The sequence below is a fragment of the Phyllopteryx taeniolatus genome, chromosome 8 (assembly GCF_024500385.1).
Source record: "Phyllopteryx taeniolatus isolate TA_2022b chromosome 8, UOR_Ptae_1.2, whole genome shotgun sequence".
In the NCBI taxonomy this organism is placed as follows: Eukaryota; Metazoa; Chordata; class Actinopteri; order Syngnathiformes; family Syngnathidae; genus Phyllopteryx; species Phyllopteryx taeniolatus.
The window spans coordinates 29,724,398-29,743,295 of NC_084509.1; the positions used below are offsets into that span (position 1 = coordinate 29,724,398).

Genomic DNA, 18,898 nt, shown 5'->3' on the forward strand with positions numbered 1-18,898 from the left:
AAGGATGATTTTGGAGGAATATGCATTTTCTTTCATAATCCCCCCGCCCCCTAAAATATGAAAATATACAACTTTTTCTTTCAAAAAAAACCCAACAATACCAACTTCCTTCCGATAAGATAAAAAATGAAAAAAGCCACCTTTTTTGGGGGGGACTTTTTCCTGGAAAATGTACATATTTGTACAGACAGACAGACACTCTTCATGAGCGTCACAATGAAAAACAGGGAACAGGTATGAATCATGTATTGATGATACAGGCGGCTTTCTGTTTCTGGGCACGTCGGGCGCCACGTGAAACATAAGCCATCTTTAAAATCCATCTTTCTGCTTCAAATGTCGACGAAAAGACATGAAAAAGCGATGGAAGCGCGTGCGGCTCTTGAATGCAAACTCTTGGAGCTTGGCTATCGTCGGGCGGGAGGCGGGGTCCACCCTGAACCGCTCGCCAGCCAATCGCGGGGCACATACAAACAAGCAACCGTCGGCATTTACAGTCTTCCATCAACCTCCCGTGCATGTTTTTTTTGGGATGCGGGAGGAAAGCGGAGCCACGCAGGCACGGGGAGAACACGCAAACCGGAACCCCGGTCCTCAGAACTGGGAGGCGGACGCGCCAACCAGTCATCCCATTCTTTGGAAAGCATCGACATTCTCCCAAAATACTGTTGAAATTGCAGCCAGCGTTCCGAGCAATTTGTAACCTCTTTTTTGGGCCGACACATTCGAGATGAATTCATTCATTGGGCCGTTTAGCCCGTTTCATGAATGGCTCCGCCTTGGTCAAATGTCATAAACATTAGGCTTTGCTTACCACGACAACGTTTGCGCTTTTGCCACCCGGAAGTACGTGCGGTGTCCATGAAAACGCGTCGCTCGGCTCAACCGCTGGCTCGCACGTAGACGAGCCATTGTCTCGTCTCGTTGTCTTTTTTTGTGCTTTGGCGTGCAACACAGTCACAATGACGGCAAACGTATCGATCGCGTGATCAATAAGCAATCGCCCTCGACGAACGACAGAGCCCCATTCGCAGGGGGTCTTTATTCGGGAAACCCGACATTTTGCACTCAAGTAAATTGGCTTGATTGACTGAAGATAGATTTGAAGAATACATTTGTTTTTTTTTTTGAAACATACAAAGCGGCTCGAGTACATCGGGATCATCCGAAACGGAAACCCAAGCCAGGCCTGGGGTTGACAGTAAACGCACATTTTATGAATTGAATTATCCTCTGACTCCGATAGGAAAAAGTGGAGGAGAATATTCAGCTTGAAGTCAACCATTTTTTTACTGCTAATTCAACACAAATGAATGAATGAAAAACTCCTGAAAGATGAGTCTCGGCACAACATGCTACAAAACAACAAGCTGGACAAGCTGCAGTGGGGGGTGGGGGGGGGGGGGGGGGGGGGGACGGGGGGAACATTCATTCCAAAAAATGTTGCCATATTTGTCATTTTTATTATTTTACTCTAAAGAAAATCCCAAGAACTGTAGTAATTTCTAATGAGACAATTTTGTGGCTCTTTGAGCAAACTGGTTGGCGAGTTATTTTATATTTTTATTTTTCATTTTATTTTATATATAAATTGTGGTTAAGGAGCGAGTACATTATATATAAGATCTATTAAAACAATGAATGCTGAATTAAGAGTATAAGATAACTCATGAAATTGAATAAAATGTCTCAATCCTTTGGAATCTTTGTCCCTTGAGGATTCCCTCGCGTCGCCATCGAGGCCCGGCCGCCGCCGCCGTCATCGACCGATGGGCCGACTCCCTCGTCAGCGCTTTGCCGTCATTATACGGCGGCCGTAAACGCCAATGTCACTCGGCTCTTTATTGTCCCCGACATCAATTTGCCGCCTGTCTTTTGTGTACATCGCTTCCACTTGATAATCCCATCTTCCCGTCTTCCCGTGCCGTCATTTGCGCTTGAAAGTCATCGGAATACATTTATTTGGCTTTGTTTGCGCGTGTGCAGTCCTTCGCCGTTCTGCTTTCGGCTAAAAGCTGATTACGTTAACAGCCGTTTTGTTCAAATCAATTGAAACGTCTCTGTAGTTATATTTTTCATTATTTGTATTTGTCATGGCAGAATGGTAGAATGTCTGCCTCACACTTCAGAGGTTTTGGGTTTGAATCCTGACTCCGGCATGAACGGATTGTTTTGGTTTAAGGTTACGCCCTTCCAATCTCCTCTTTCGCCGGTTACATGCATGCTCTGTCGGGTTTAAGTCTGCCGGTATAGACTGCAGACCTGGTTGTTTCAAAAAGACACTGATTCAGTGTTTTGGTCAAAGTAAGACCAAGGTTTTTGGTCAGTTTGTCAACACAAAGCCAAAGAAAAATCACATCACGTGTCACGGTAAGTTGCATTTTCTGTTCTATTGTTATTGTCGACCTTTTCGTCTGTTTGCCATCACAAAAAAACCAAAAGAAAAAACGAGTCACAGTAAGCTCCATTTTTGCGAGGTTGAAAAGTAAAACAAAACAAAACAAAACTACTGCAAAGCCAAAGAAAGAGCAAATATGTGGAGTTAATCCTATCAGTAGTTCTCCGAGTGTGGTATGCATGCGGGTGGGACATGGGCTCCCTCTAGTGGGAGATGAAAAATGACAGTCTCCAATGTTCCAAATGTGCAGGGGCTTCAATTGAACTTTGAATGCAGTACAGTACATCTATGAAGCACAGTTGAGTTATAGTTCACTTTGAAGTGCAACACCTTTTACAACTTGCTTTTCAAACGTTTATTTCGGTACAATTTTGATTGAACTTGTATGCGATTGAATCGTTCAATCGTTTTTTTCCCCTGTGTTTAATGTTCCAACTGTGCATCGTGTTACAGCGGCTTCCAAGAACCCGTTTTAGGAATTGGTTTTGACGCACAAACGACAACTACGCTACTGTGTTGAAATGTTTGTCACGGTGGTCGTTTGATTGATTTGGCCACGTTAATTCCGTTAGCCTCTGCTTGTGAAACGTAATGATGCATGCAATTGGTAGTTTTCATGCAGCCCAAAGCCTTCTTACGGCGCAGCGGGTTCCGTTTCAAAGATTTTCGTAGCGTTCCGCTTCCGAGGATCCGACCGATATTAGAGAGGTTTTTTTCAACTCAACGGGAACATTCTTCAGCTGCGGTCATCTCCCGATGTCCAGCGCAACACATCGCGCCGGCGGACGAGATTAGGACAGCGGCATTAACATTAACATTAAGAGGAGATAAGAAAAACTCATAAAATGCTTGCGTTTCATTTCCGGAAAATAAAGACACGCCCGTTGAGTTAGCGCGCCGTTATCGTTCCCGGCGAATTGAAAAAGGAAGGCGGCTGCGGCCCGGCGGGGTCTTCGGGAAGAGAGAGAAGGACGTTTTGGTTACGGCAACCTGCTCCATAATTCAACACGTCGCCTGACCTGACTTTGGAAGCGCGGCTCGCATGAATATTTCACAGCGCAAACACCTCCGGAAAAGTTCTCACAAACGCACCGTGGCGAACTTTCACACCACAGCAGGCAGCAAGAAGTCCAAAGATTGACGTAATAACACTGATGGGGTTGGGGGAAAAAGCTCCAAATATTGATTTTTGGGGGCTTCACAGTTGCAAAGTTCTCACAAACATTCGGGAGAAACTCAAAGATTGATGCAATAACACTGACGTCAGCCACAAATTGAGATGTTTTTGTTAGCGCTCCCATAAATAGTGCGTCGCATGGCCAAAAACCTCTCTGAGTTGGGAAGTAGCAGGAAAATGGGAAAGCAGCCTTACGCAATACGCAAAAGTGGATGATTTAGTGGATACGAAAATAAGGGCACGTCGCTTTCTCCACAAATCCCGATGTTTTCGAAGATGTTGTCATCGCACCTACGAGAAAAACTCAACGATTGAAGTAATAAAAGCTTTTTGTTCCCACTCACATGTACAGTGCGTTCGCCGGATCTATTTATCATGAAACTCCTCCGAGTTGGAACCTTCTCAAAAACTCCAGAAAGCCTTGGGGTATGTTCGAAAAAAGCAATGGAATAATACTAAAAAGGGGCCAAATTTGTCTCAAATAATGCCATACTGTATTACAGTGAGGAATACTGTAAATGCTGATGGAAATCAAGGCTGCATTTGTTTTCTCATATACAATCGTGCATGAGCTGGTTTTATTTCCCATCCTAAAGGCAGACACAAAACACCTCAGAATAGAAAAGTTCTCACCAACACGGGCGAGCAATTAGCAAATATTGAGGCCATTTTGTCCATAGCGTCGTGAAAACATGCATGGGAAACTTCGAAAATTGAATTCTACGAAAGGCCAACCCGGACATTTTATGAGCTCTGCCGTCCACCGTGTGACGCGTTACCTGATTTGATTTACGATCCTTACCATCCATCCTAATTTACAATATGAACGCGCAACACATTCCAGTTGGCACGCACAAAAAAAAAAGAGTCAACAAAAGCTGCGACACAACTTGATGCAAATTTGGATTTTCTGTTCGAGCGCTTTCAGTGTTGGGAAAATCCATTTTCGACGCAAACGAGTTCCAAGTTCACCGTTCTGAAAATGAACTCGTTGTCTTCTTAGTTCACGATTCCAATTTTTGGAACTAAGTTCACCATTCCGTTTCAGTCCACGCTGCAGCTTTCGTCCTACAATCTCAAAAACGAGGGCGAAACTTGGAAAAACTGGAATTCTGTTCCCCCCAAAATCAGGACTTTTTGTCCTCACTGCGCACATAACGCACATCAGGCAGAAATGAACCAAGTTCAAGTCACGTTCGGCCGAAAAGATCTTCGTGTACTCGTTCGGCTACAACTTGCACAAATGCGAAATGCTCTGCTTTTGTGTGTTCGATCACATTTAGAAAGTCAATAAAAAAAGGGATCTCCCACTCAACATGCGTCTTTGTTGACTTGAGGCTACGGAAGAGGATTATTAATAATGACATCTCCCTTCTGAAGCGCACGCACATTTGGAGACCCTTTTTTTTGTAGGTTTTGACTTGATGAATCAGACTTTTTTTTTGGGGGGGGGGGGGGGGGGAGGGGCACGAGCACACATAGAAGAATCAGCGAGAGAAAAGAAGTTTTCGGATGGAGGTCAAATGCCATTCGGATGCAAATGTCCCCCGAGAAGGTTCGCTTCTTTATCTCGACGTCCGATTGAATTTGAACTTTAAAGCCTGCGTCCACTATATTTAATCCGTGTGTGTATTCCTAAACGCTCCTCAATTGTGAGCTCCATTTTCCCCGAGCCACAGTCACCCCCCCCCCCCCCCCCCCCCCCCCCCCCGCTTCCCATTTGAGATATTGTCGACGATCCGTCTGTTCTGCCAAGTGGCCGCTTTTAAATGGATGCTATTTAAGCTCTTTCATTTGTCAATCAGTCTGAAGGGTCCGTCTGTAATTGTTGGCGTCGCCTCCCTGGCCCGGTGCGCCGTCCGGCATTTTTGCATGTGAAAGGGATGTTTGAGAGACGGCGTGAACGCTGAGTGAAGGCCAAAAAAAATAAAAAAAATCCCTTTGTCTCTGTCCTTGGTGCGTCAATCAATGAGGAAGAGAAAGGAAATGAGGGTCGACTCTGAAGGTAGTCGGCTTTCAATTGTCTTATATACTTTACGCAGATTATATCCACACAGTAAGTAAGGACCGAGTTCTGTTGTACGAAGCACAAAAAAAAAAGACAAAAATGCCCGTAATTGACGCTCCCTCCAAATGTTTAGAATCGTCTGACCAGACAAAAGTCCTTCGAGACGTCACAAAAGCAAACAACTTCGGTTGCATCTTCTTCCTGAACTCTTTTTCAAAGATCCTCGAGACATGAGTGATGCAATAAATACAACAATCAGCTGACTAAGCGGTGTAATAGGCAGACATAAATCTGCATTTCCTTTGTGGCCGACCAGTTCTTCTGCACCGAAGAATTACAGCTATCCACTTTGAACAAAAAAGGCTTCCTTAAATGTAGCTACCTTCACTATTTTCCCTCGTTATTGTGACAAAAAACAAAAACAAAACGAGACTTTCAATCTTGAGGCGACATAATGTCACACAGCTCCCGAAAATTGAGGAAAAGGCGGAGTTTTACACTTCTCAGTTTATGGATTTGTTTAAGCTATTTTCAACACTTGGAATTGGTCAAAAATGTGTACAAATAATGTACAATAACAGAAAACATGGAGGTGTGGTAAACCTTTCCAGGAGTGGCCGGCGAACAATATTGAACCTACGAGCACAGGGACACTCATCCAGGAGGCCACGAAGGAACTTCTAAAGAACTGCAGGCCTCTGTTAAGGTCAGCGTTCACGAAGCGACAATAAGGAAGAAACTGCAGGGGAAAAATTCAATCGACGAAAGACGTCCAATACGAAATCCACTGCTGACCAAAATGAACAAAGGCTCGTCTAAAAAAAAAATCATCATTCTGAATGCGACATGGGACTTTTGAGAGAATATTCTATGGACTGACAAGATGAAAGTTGAACTTTTTGGAAGGTGTGTTTCTCATTACGTTTGCCCTAAATGTAACGGCAAAAAAAAGAAACACACGGTGGCGCTGGGGCTGCTCCACCCCTTCAGGACCCGGACGATTCGCTGAGGTTCAACGAGCCCCGAATTCAGCTCGTCACCGGAAAATCCCGAAGGAGAATCTTCGGTCATCATCGTGTGACCTCAAGCTGAAGCGCACTTGGGTTCTGCAGTAGGATCACGGTTTTAAAGTCCGGACGTGAATCCGCTTGAAATGCAGTGTCGTGACCTGAAAAAGGTCGTTCATTCTCGATAACCCTCCATTTTTGCTGAATTCAAACGAGAGTGGGCCGAAATATCTCCACAGAGATGTGAAAGTGAGACAAAACGCTTGATATCAGCTGTTGCTGTTGAGGGTGGCCCGACCGGTCCTTAGGTTTAGGCGGCCGTTACTTTTTCGAAATAGTTTGTTTCCCTTCAAATCAACATTTCAAACCTGCGTTTTATGCTTACTTTGATGATATTAAACACGAAAGCGGGGAAACCATGGGGGAAAAAAAGAAGAATTTGAAAAGGTGGGCCAATACCTTTTTGCTCCTATCTGACACAAAGCTCTCAGTCGAGATGTACAGGTATCACTTCAACACAGTTCCTCGACACCGATCGGAGGCGGCGCAATCACAAAAAGCAGTCGAGTGCGCGGGCAAACAGCTGCGACACGAATGCTTTCCTTAAGGGAGGGAGGGATGTGAAGAGGAATTCGTTTGTGGGATGACACTGCTGCGGCAGTCCCACAGCACAAAGCCCTCCGGAGGGATGCTCGGGGGATGGTGTGTGTGCGTGTCTGAGTGTGCGCAGGAGCGGGGGGATCGACTGAATAAGAATCAGGGTTCGGCGCCACAGAGGTGCCCGTGTCGCGTCTCTATGGAAATCAATAAACTGCGCTGCCCGTGCGCGACGCAGCATTTCAATTTAAATGGCATTCGTTGCATTTAAGCGCAATGCTGTCAAATTGAATGGCCTTTTTTTTTTTGTTGTTGTTTTTTTTTAATTGTTTTATTAATGCAAGAAGTTAGAGCAAAAAGGAGGTTTTAATTTGGAGTGATGGAGTAATTTCAAATGAGCTTTGCAAGACAATTGTTGAGATGTTTTTGTTCCCCCTCAAATCACTCTTTTTTTTTTTGTTTACTTTTAGAGGCTCTGTTTTGTCAGGCTGTTGTTTTACTTTATCAAGAGCGCACCAACTACCTGAAAGAAATTTGTGTTTTGGGTCCCGAAAAAAAACAAACCCACAGCAGCGGCAGTGGGCGCATCGGGCTCAGGCTGAAATCACATTGGATGCACGTGAAGCTTCTTTTTAGACAAAGGCGCTCAAGTTCAGGTCATCCAATTTCGAGCCTGAAAGCAAAAATGGGAAAGAAAAATGACAGAACACCAGCAGCGGCATCCTTGGACACACGGAGGAGCGAATAAATAAAAAGCAGCTAATAAAGAGGGATGCTAATAAAACAAATGCCACGCGCTCCCCGAGCGGATTCCGCATCATTAAATGGTGGCCCGGGGGCGGATGGAGTGCGATGAGCAAGTGCCGTCTCCTGGCCCCGCCGTGTAATTAAATGGTTGGCAGGCTGGAAGACGATAAGAGACCCCCCGACCCGACATTGTTGGGAGCTATAAACAATAAGGTTACTAGTGGGCAAAGCCACATTTTCTGCCAAAACGAGGAAGGCTGACAGGTTGCTTGTTTTCTCCTGCAAAAAAGTGAGCCCTCGCTGTTCCGACACCTGGGGTCTCCTTCCCGGTGGGACGCGGCCGGGACACCTCGCCGGGGGCGTGCGGGAGGCTTCCTGACCCGACGCCTGAGCCATCTCATCTGCGGGCTTTACTCTGAGCCCCTCCCCTCCCTCTAATCTCCCGGAGAGGGCGCGCTACCCTTTCCGACGGAGGCTCACGGGCTGAGATTCGGAGGAGCTGACTCTCATTTCTTGACACTTCACACCGCCTCCGTTGGAGATCACAGCCCGGTGAACCAACAGAACCTCATCAGGCCACCGAACCAGACCCCCTCAACATCCTAGCTAACCTGAAAAATTCTGTCCGTGAATAAACGGTCCAACCCTCGCTGGAGATGAATCGGATTTATTGCCGACCAAACTCCGACAAGCCCAATTCCAATGAAGTCGGGACGTTGTGGTACACATAAATACAAAGAGAATACAATGATTTGCAAATCATGTTCGACTTATATTTCATTGAATACAATACAAAGACAATATATTTCATGTTCAAACTGATCAACTGGATTGTTTTGAGCAAATAATCATGAACTTAGAATTTGATGGCTGCAACACGTTCCCAAAAAATCTGGGACCGGTGGCAAAAAAAGACTGCGAAAGTTGAGGAATGCTCATCGAACACCTGGAACACTTGGAACATCCCGCAGGTGAACAGGCGAATTGGGAACAGGCGGGTGCCATGATTGCTTCCCTCAATTGCTCAGTCATTCACAAGCAAAGATGGGGCGAGGTTCACCTCTTGCGTGAGAAAATAGTCGACAATGTTCCTCAACGTACAATTGCAAGGAATTGAGGGATTTCATCATCTACGGTCCATAATATCATCAAAATCTGGAGAAATCACTGCATGGAAGCGGCAAGGCCGAAAACCAACATTGAATGCCCGTGACCTTCGATCCCTCAGGCGGCGCTGCATCAAAAACCGACATCAATGTGTAAAGGATATCACCGCATGGGCTCAGGAACACTTCAGAAAATCATTGTCAGTAAACACAGTTCGGCGCGACATCCGTAAGTGCAACTTGAAACTCTACTACGCAAAGCAAAAGCCATTTATCAACAACACCCAGAAACGCCGCCGGCTTCTCTGGGCCCGAGCTCATCTAAGATGGACCGACGCAAAGTGGAAAAGTGTTCTGTGGTCCGACGTGTCCACATTTCAAATTGTTTTTGGAAATTGTGGACGTCGTGTCCTCCGGGCCAAAGAAGAAAAGAACCATCCGGACTGTTATAGATGCAAAGTTCAAAAGCCAGCATCTGTGATGGTATGGGGCTGTGTTAGTGCCAATGGCATGGGTAACTTACACATCTGTGAAGGCCCCATTCATGCTGAAAGGTACATACACGTTTTGGAGAAACATATGCTGCCATCCAAGCGACGTCTTTTTCACGGACGCCCCTGCTTATTTCAGCAAGACAATGCCAAACCACATTCTGCACGCGTTACAGCAGCGTGGCTTCGTAGTAAAAGAGTACGGGTACTAGACTGGCCTGCCTGCCATTGAAAATGTGCGTCGCATTATGAAGCGTAAAAGACGACAACGGAGACCCCGGACTGTTGAACAGCTGAAGCTGTACATCAAGCAAGAATGGGAAAGATTTCCACCTACAAACATTTATTGAATGTTGTTAAAAGAAAAGGTGATGTAACACAGTGGGAAACATGACCCTGTGCCAGCTTTTTGGGAACGTGTTGCAGCCATCAAATTCCAAGTTAATGCTTATTTGCTAAAAACAATCAAGTTGATCAGTTTGAACATTCAATATCTTGTCTTTGGAGTGTATTCAATGAAATATAGGTCGAACATGATTTGCAAATCATTGTATTCTGTTTTTATTTCTGTTTAACACAACGTCCCAACTTCATTGGAATTGAGGTTGTACAAAGACCAAATGGTCTGTATCTAAGGATCCCGTAGTCCCAGAGAACAACCCGACTTCACGGGTCGGTTAACAAGACCCCAAGATACTTAAACTCTGACACTGATCTCATCGGTATCTGAAGTCTCAGATTTGAAAGTAATGATTCTCAGTCCAGGTTGGAAACCTTGAAGATCACAGCCTGGTGAAGCCATCAGAGCCACATCACCTGCAAAAAGCAGAGACCCAATATTGAGGGTACCAAACCAGAACCACTCAACGCCTCTGATGTACCTGGACATTCTGTCCATGAAGAATATCAACGGAATTAACGAGGACAGCTTTGGTGCAGTCTAACACTCGCTGGAAGCAAATCCCACTTAGTGGCGGCAATGCGGCCCAAACTCCGAGACCAGTTATATCGGACCTGATCGATCCATATCAGGGTCTTTAGATCCCCGCATTCACCCTGCAGGAACCCTCGTGAAGCTGCTAATCCGCAAAACCCACACTGCTCATCCTGAGTCTGAGAATCAAATGTCTGACCTTGCTCTCCTGGACTCCCGGAACAGACCGGTTGTTACGATCCTCCTATAGCAAAATACAAATTTTCCACCCTGGTCTGGCAATCAAGACACCCAAGACAACATCCCGAAAACTTGATTAACTCTCATCTGCTCCCCGGACCCTGCCGCCGAGGAGCTTTGTAAACCACATTAGCGATCTCACCCCCAGAGGAAGTCCAACATTGACGTTTTAGAGCGTTTTGCACAGTGCGGTACAACATCGAGAACATTTAGGGTCATATTTCAATTGGACGTTTTCATCTGTAAAGAGCTTTCGTGTGGTTTTGGCCAAGCGGGCCGTTAGATTGGTTTGGATGCCAGATAAGTGCGGACGTACCTTGAAAAATGGCAGCGGCTTCGCGCCGTCATGCCAAAAATCCGACTTTATGCTTCCTTTTCCCGGCTTTCGCTTCAAATTGGATCAGCGGCCGACGACCTTCAGCCGTCGGCAGAGACAATAGTGCTGACTCGGCGTGATGGAGATGTACGACGCTCCGTCAGCGTTCACATGAAACGGCAGTTCAGTTGGCGTGTGTGTGTGTGTGTGTGTGTGTGTTTTCAGCTTGTCTGCAACAATCCTGCGACGGTCCAAAGTGTCGAGCGTGGTTCTGACAGAACATTTGTAAGGAAGGCGGCCCGGCAGAGGAACATCGGTTCACCCGCGGGCTCCGTTTTGGCAGCTCAGGTTATGAACGTCTCGCACGATCGCTCCTGTAATTTGGAAAGGTCAGCGCGGCTCCCGTGTAATTCGAGGCCCTCGCCGACGCCGCATTAGCCACATATTTAATCACCCTCAGGCGAGGGAGAGAATTGCGAGCGCACAGCAATGAAAGGCAATCTAAGGAGAAGCCAGGCCATTTTCCTTAAAGGGAATTACTTTCAGAGCTTTTTGGGGGACTTATTATTATGATTTATCCTCACCCTGACTAAAAAGAAAAAAAACCGGACAAGTCAAGAATTGGATTGAGCAACTTGTGTGACGTTGCAGCGCATGTGCACCAACTTCATGACGGTTGGTAGTGGTGCCTAAAATCTTAGCAAGGGCCTAATTGTGTTCAATAGGAAATATTTGAATTGAAGTCCTTGGAAGGAGCACAGAAACTCCAAATCACGATTATGATTTCAAACGAGCGTTTCGGACAACGGTTAGGGGTTGAAATTAGGGTTTCAAGCCCAAGTTTGGGTTTCAAGATTTCATGCCGGGGTTTCATGCCACTGTGAGCGTTTCAGACGAGGGTTAGGCTTTAAGGTAGGGTTTCATGTCAGGGTTACGGTTGCAAAGTAGGGTTGCAAGACAAGGCTTAGCGTTTTCAAGTAGGGTCTCTATCAAGGGACGGTTAGGGGTTCAAAGTCAGGTTTCACGGCAGTGAGGAGAGTTTGAAACTAGTTTTGAACAACAATGTCAGGGTTCAAATGAAGGCTTCACGCCAGGGTTAGGCTTTCAGACATGGGCGAAGGTTTTAGATCAAGGTTTCAAGCCTAGGAGTTTCAAGCTTGGCTTTGGGTCTTTCAAATTTGGGTTACAAGCCAGGGTTAGGGTGCCATGCGTTTGAAACAAAGGTTAGGTTTCAAAACAGGGTTTGAAGCTTGGGTTAGGGTTTGAAAGTAGGGTGTTAATGCCAGGGTTAGGGGTTTCGAGTTCAGATTCCTCAAACGAAAAACTGTACCATCCAGAGTGGACATCTGTGCAAAGGGTTTCCCAAAAGCTTCTTGCGGGTATTACGAGCATTTGGCTAAAAGCTAAAACCGCAGCCTTTCCGAGCGCAACATCATCCCGTGACGCCATCGGACTGCAAAAGAACCTAAACGGACGACGCTTATTTATTCATGTTTGGCCAACGGTGTCCCGCACTCGCCGGACAGACGAGCGTGCGTGCGTGCGTGCGTGCGATTGGAAGGAGGACGGAGGCGACACGCCGGTGCGCAAGCGAGACGGCGGCCATCTTACCTGCCGCTAAGGGAGCCTCTTGACAGGACGCCAGCTTGAGGAGGAGCAACGCGACGAGGGCGGGCGCGGCCCCCGAGCGCGCGCCGCGCATGCTGCCGCTCACTTTGACGCCATCCCACGGCATCGGTCTGAGGAGAGAAAATAAATCGCAAATACATGAAGTGCCTGCATCCCGCTCTCTCGAGCTGGCAATTGATCGCGATAATGGACGGATTATGAGGAGGAAGGTCCATGTTTACACGGTCACACGGTAGCGGCGTCGTGACGAACTGGCGAGAGGAAGGGTTGCCGCCCTTCGAAAGGGAACCACTCTCCCGTGTATGTAGACGAGGGAATGAGTGCAAGAAACGGCAACGCGCAAAACATCAGCCGACGCAGGCAAAAGTTTGCACTCCGAACGTTCGTGGTATTTGAAATGAAAATGGCAAAGCGATCAACCCTTTTGCTGCTTTTTATTGGGAGGCGCACTCTCATTCAGTACCTTGACCTCCCGTCTTATGGGAGGCTCCTCAGCGGACCCCTCCTCTGTCTTTATCCCCCACTCGAACAAATCCAAGCCGTTCCGCAAAGGCCGCCTATCGGAACCGAGCCGCCGGTGAGTCATCGCCACCGAACGGCTCTCCGGCCAATCTCGTTCGCACAATTGCGCCGTTCGCACGGGAGGCCGACGAGCAAACTGTTGGACCGAAGACTCCATCGGACCGAGTTATCCCGCGGTTTTTGCCGATAATCCCGACAGATGATCAATGCGGGCTGCTGCTGCGGGGGATCTGATAAATATCCAATTACCGGGCAGGAGATGTTCGGCCTTGAGGTGAGATGTTTTGGGAATCGGGGGGAATATTTACGAGCGTGACGATGAAATGTTTGGGCTAAGATTAAGGTTAGAGGTTATGGCGTAGGCTCGGAGCATTGCAACGAGTGGTTATAAAAGTCAAACTGCACTGCAACGAGTCGCATTTGGTCTGCCGATGATTACGGATAAAAGGTTGATATGACGCCTGCTCTCGAGGAATCATAAATACGAATCAGCAAACGGATAGCCGATCAATCGTGAAAGGAAATGAACGTTTTACGGTACCGTCGCCGGCGGTTCAGCGGCAGAGGGACGAAAGGCCGTTATTGTCTCATTATCCGACTCCACGGTCGCGTCGAATTGATCGAAGCCAATTACGACGGCGGTGACAAGAAGCGACGAGGCTGCCGGGCGCCTTCCCATAAAAGGCTGAAGAAGAATCCTGCAGAGACGCATTTCGATTTGCCGACGTCCCGCTCAGACACTCCAAAAGTTGCGCATTTTCACGGTGACGGAGGACAGACACAACACAAATGTTCTGTTCTCCCAGGGGGCAAAGGTTGCCGCTTTACCTCCAAAAACAAAGGTGGGACCGCGGGGAGTCATGAGCGAACCAGCTGAGCGTGAACTCAACGTGACCTCCGATAGCCACGTCTCCTCTGACACTTGAATCCGCCACACTTTCACCTCCCGCTTCTGCCATATCCACGACATAATGCCGCGAACGCCTGACCAACTACACACCCTTACCTTTCGCCTCGACTGCGAGGCAGAGGTGCTGACCGCGTTTCGACCCTTACTCAGAGCTTATCCCCAACAGAACCAGACTTGAATCCTTAACCTGAAACCATAACATTTGTTTAAAATGACAAGCCTAGCTGCAGTCTAAACCCGAAGCCCGGCTTCGAACACTGATTTGAAAGCCGAACCCCAGGTTGAAACCTTCATTTGAGACCCTAACCCGAAACAACTCAAACAATGGTTTGAAAGCCGAACCTTGGCTTCAAACACTAATTTGAAGGCCGAACCTTGGCTTCAAAACTCTGGCTCGAAACCCTGATTTCTAACGTTAACCCAAGCTTGAAACCTTCACCGGAAACTTTACCTTTGGCTTCAACCACTAATTTGGAAACCTAAAACCTCATTTCAAACCCAACCCTGGTTTGAAACCGTTCTTTGAAGCCGTCAGCGCAAGGCCGAATTCGAACGCTTGGCAAATAGCGGTTGTTTGAGACTCGAGGGGGAAAGACGGCCGCTTGCCAAGCGCTCGACGTCGCGCTGTCGCCTTTTGATGGATCGTTCCCGCGTCCCCTCGCTGTGTGCTTCGCGTGTCACCGTGGTAACTCCCTCCTCATAAAAAGGCCAACGCCGGATTAAGCGTCGCGCATCCGTAGTGCATTACGCCCACCGCCCCTCACCGCTTCGTCACAATAAAAGGATTAACCTGCCTCGCCGCTGTAAAGCGATCGGCGGAGGGCGGCCCCCGCGTGCGACTCGACCGTCCTCCCCCCTTCGAGCGTAAATCATCGCCCGCTCCGCGGCCGGCAGGCGGCGAGGATGGGCCGCGCGAGCACCTTATTCCAGAAACAAAATGACGAGCCATGAGGACGCCCCGCAGTTGACGAACTGAGCAACTTCCTCGTGTGTCTGTCATTTCATTCCAAGAAAGTATCTCATTGTCATTGTCGTCCATTACTGGTCATGTGTTCAAAATGAGCACATTTTGGTCATTTACATTTGAAAAGTAGCCACAAAAAGGCAGAATTTTTTTTTTTGCCATATCACTTCCCCCTTCTAACGACGACGTTTTGGAAGACGCCCTGGTTTGAGACCCTCACTTTGACTCATTTGAAATCCTAACGCTCGAAAACCTAATTTGCATCCACACTCCGAACTCGAACGTCTCATTTGAAACACTAATCCTTGTTCGGCACCCTGCTCCTGTCTTAAAACCGTCATTGGAAAGGTTTGAAACACTGATTTGAAATCCCTGCGTCGAATACATGGAAAATTGCCATATTCGAAAAGTGCTGTCGAAATGTAATATTTCATCTGCTTCCATGAGAAAGCGACATTCTTTTCAAAAGGCCCTCGGTCTCAATCACTCGCGCCCACGTCGACACGTGCGCGGCCGGCGAGCGTGAGCCGTGAGAAATTAAAAGCAGATTATTTCCCGCGGGGATATCCCCACCCTCGCTCGGCGGTGATGGATTAGCCCGAACCGGCCGGCGCCTAAGTGGCTCCCATCGAGTGCGCCATCTCTGACAACCGGCCGTTTATTTGAATAAATGCCCGCCCCGCCGCTTACGGGCCAGATGGATGACTCTTTGGTTTTTGGCCTGCGGTCTCGTTATCGCGCTGTTTAGCATCGCCGCCCTCATAAAACACACAACATACATCATGCCAAAATGAGCGGATCAACAAAAGTATGAAGGGCACAGGGAAGCTCCGCCGAAAGCCCAACCCCGACTTCAAACCCGAATTTGAAACCGCAACGAAGCCCTTACCCTGTGGTGAAAACTTTACATTGAACTAACTTTAACAGTTAAGCCCTAACACTCATTCGAAACCCCAATTTCAAATCAGAACCCTGTCTTGAAACCCAAATTGGAATTCTTAACACTGGCTTGAAGCCTAACTTTGGCTTGAAACCTTGACTTTGACCTCAAACGCAAATTGAAAATCCCCACCACTGTCTTTGAGCCCCTAATTTAGAACCTTAGCCATGACTTGAAACCCTAATCTGAAAGTCGCTGTCAGGTTTCCGCATGGAGGCAAGCAGCCGCGTTGAATTCTTCAGTGCGCAGGGGGAAAAAAAAACAGCAATTGTGCGTTGATAAATAAAGGCCAGGAGAGATTCTACAAGCTGCAGGGAGGAGAAACGAGGCGTTATTTCAGGATTACCTCTCACACGCTACTCAAACACCCTCATAAAAAATACCATTTTTTTTTTTCACTCACACACACCACTGAAACGCTCTCATAGAAACGCTGAAACACTCACACACTACTGACTCTTAAACTCTGAGTCCCCCCCCCCCACACACACACATGCACTACAGAAACGCTTTCAGCCACCACTGAAACGTGTTCACGCTCTGCTGATTGTTTCACTCACATTTACTACTAAATGCTCTCTCATGCACGCTACTTAAACACTTTCAAACACACGACTGAAAAGCTTTCAGACACACTACTCAAATCCTACTGTAGTATATGAGCACGTGAACATTTTTGTATATTACGAGTGTATTTCAATAGTATGTGTGAGAGCATTTCAGTTGTGCATGTGAGAGCGTTTTAGTCGTGTACAACATTGAAAACAGTGCGTACGAAAGTGTGAGTTGCGCATGAGGGCATTTCAGTTGTGTATGTGTTTCAGTAGTGTGTAGGAGAGCACTTGACTAGCGCGCGTGGGAGCGTTTCAGTAGTGCACTTGAGAGACTCTGACGCCGGCATCTATCTGCGGCCGCAGGAGTGCCAAAGACTCGACACCGGGCCCAGATAAAAAGGTGACATCAGCAAATGGGGACGCTAATCGCTTGAAATTCCAAGCGTACCTTAATGCAGCACAGCAAACCACGCGACGTCGCTCTCTTCTCTTATTGGTCGAAAAATGTAAACAGGAAGAGGTTTTGCTGGATAGACTAACAATTTAAGACTAACCCTAAGCACACGCCTTGAAACCCAAATCCTGGTTTCCACCAAAAATTTGAAACCCCAAACCTCGCTTGAAACCCTATCCCTTCCATGAAACTCTAATTAGCAACCCTAGCCCTGACTTTAAACCCTAGTTTGAAACTCTTAACTTAAAACCCTAACCTGACTTCAAAACCTAACCCTGGCTTGAAACCCTAACCTTGACTTCAAACACTAATATGAAAACTTAACCATTGTTTTCAGAACCCTGACCCGAGTTTGAAACCCTACTTAGAAACCCTAATATGAAACCCAAAGCACTGTTTGAGTCAAATAAATATGGTATCTAATTTTATGTTTTAAAAATGTTCTAAAAGACTAAATACAATTTTGTTGCGCTTTAAAAAAAAAAAAAAAAAGTTCGATACAACTGAACTGTACTTTACTGGATTTTAAAAAGTAAGTATAAGGTTCTGTAATACTTTTGGGAAACGCGGGTCAAATCTGTTTATATGCTGTCACACGTCGTTACACAACAACAACTTCCACTTCAGAGCTCACTGTGAATTCGTTTTTTTGAACTACTTTATGTGCAACATTCAGAAGGTTTCTACTGCCGACAGCTTGTTAGCACCAACTGTCAAGTCACCAAAATACTTCATCTGCTATCATCAAGTGTAAATGAGCGTGGGGGCGGGTGGATCCTGGAGGGAAAAAAAAAAATATATATATATATATATATATATATATATATATATTTCCGCGGCTTCTGACAACTACAAGTGAGACTTTCACGCTCTGGCAACTCGCCGACAAAGATGAAACAAACGATACGAGACGTGAAGAGCATGCGAGGTGGAGCGAAGATTACCGCGCCCGAGTCTAGACGGCGCAGGGGGGGAAACAAGATAACGAGAAGTCGCAAGGTTTGTTCCGCGAGAAGGGGCCGCGCTTCAACAAGCCGCCGACGAGGCGAACGTTGGCCGCTAACCCGCCGGATCAACGTACGATTACAACCGAACGTGCGGTGGGAAGTCACAAAGTTCACATACTTAAGTCGGTTTTTCAGGTACCAGCACTTTTCTCGAGGATTTTCTTTTTTTCACAGCAATTTTTACTTTTGCTCCTTATAGTTGAAAAGAGATATCTGTACTTTGTACTCCCTAGGTTGTCAAAGTCGTGAGTTTTATGACGATATATGCCAACAAAAATCATTCAGGGCAGCCGCACACCAAGCGACACGGCCGAACGAAACTGAAGTGGACCGTCGCGAACGGCGCACATTCAGCGGCGCTACTTTTGCCAGCTCTGTCAGGGCATATTCATATTCTATTACAAATAAGCATATTCATCTCATTAGCTTTCAGTGTGCATACGCTTAATTAAGAGTGGAGACAAAAAAAAAAAAAAGAAAAACCCAGAGATTACAAACGCTGGAGTTAATTAGCATCGTGACAGACAGCGAGCAGCGCGTTGCTTTTTTGCACCAATTAAAGAGGACACATTATGGGAAAGTGACTCTTTAATTGCTTGCGTACACATATTCGGGTCTCTGGAGCGGAAGTGTGAAATTCCATCAACAAGTACATGCCGGCTGAGGATCAGCCATTTTTCCGTTCTCACGAGCTGCCTGGAACCACAAATCAAATCAGTTCAAACCAGAGCTGCAGTGTTGTCGGATACGCAGATTAGCGTCGTCAGCTTCTGACGGCTGCCGCGTCAACGCATCTAGCATAGCATAGCATAGCACCAATGAATGGCATGAATTTGAAACCCTATCCCTGGCTGAAACCCTACCCTTGGCTTCAAACCCAAATTTAAAATCATCATC

The 18,898-nt window shown here is 46.8% G+C and overlaps 1 protein-coding gene across 2 annotated transcripts in view; it reads right to left on the reverse strand.

The window, feature by feature from the left end:
• Positions 1–18,898, reverse strand: part of robo1 (roundabout, axon guidance receptor, homolog 1 (Drosophila)) — a 231,538-nt gene that overhangs the window by 202,471 nt on the left and 10,169 nt on the right. For both annotated transcript variants that reach the window (XM_061781148.1, XM_061781149.1), the window contains exon 2: positions 12,633–12,760. In XM_061781148.1, coding sequence (XP_061637132.1) covers positions 12,633–12,756 — 124 coding nt within the window. In that variant the 5' untranslated portion in view covers positions 12,757–12,760. The remainder of the gene's footprint in view (positions 1–12,632; positions 12,761–18,898) is intronic.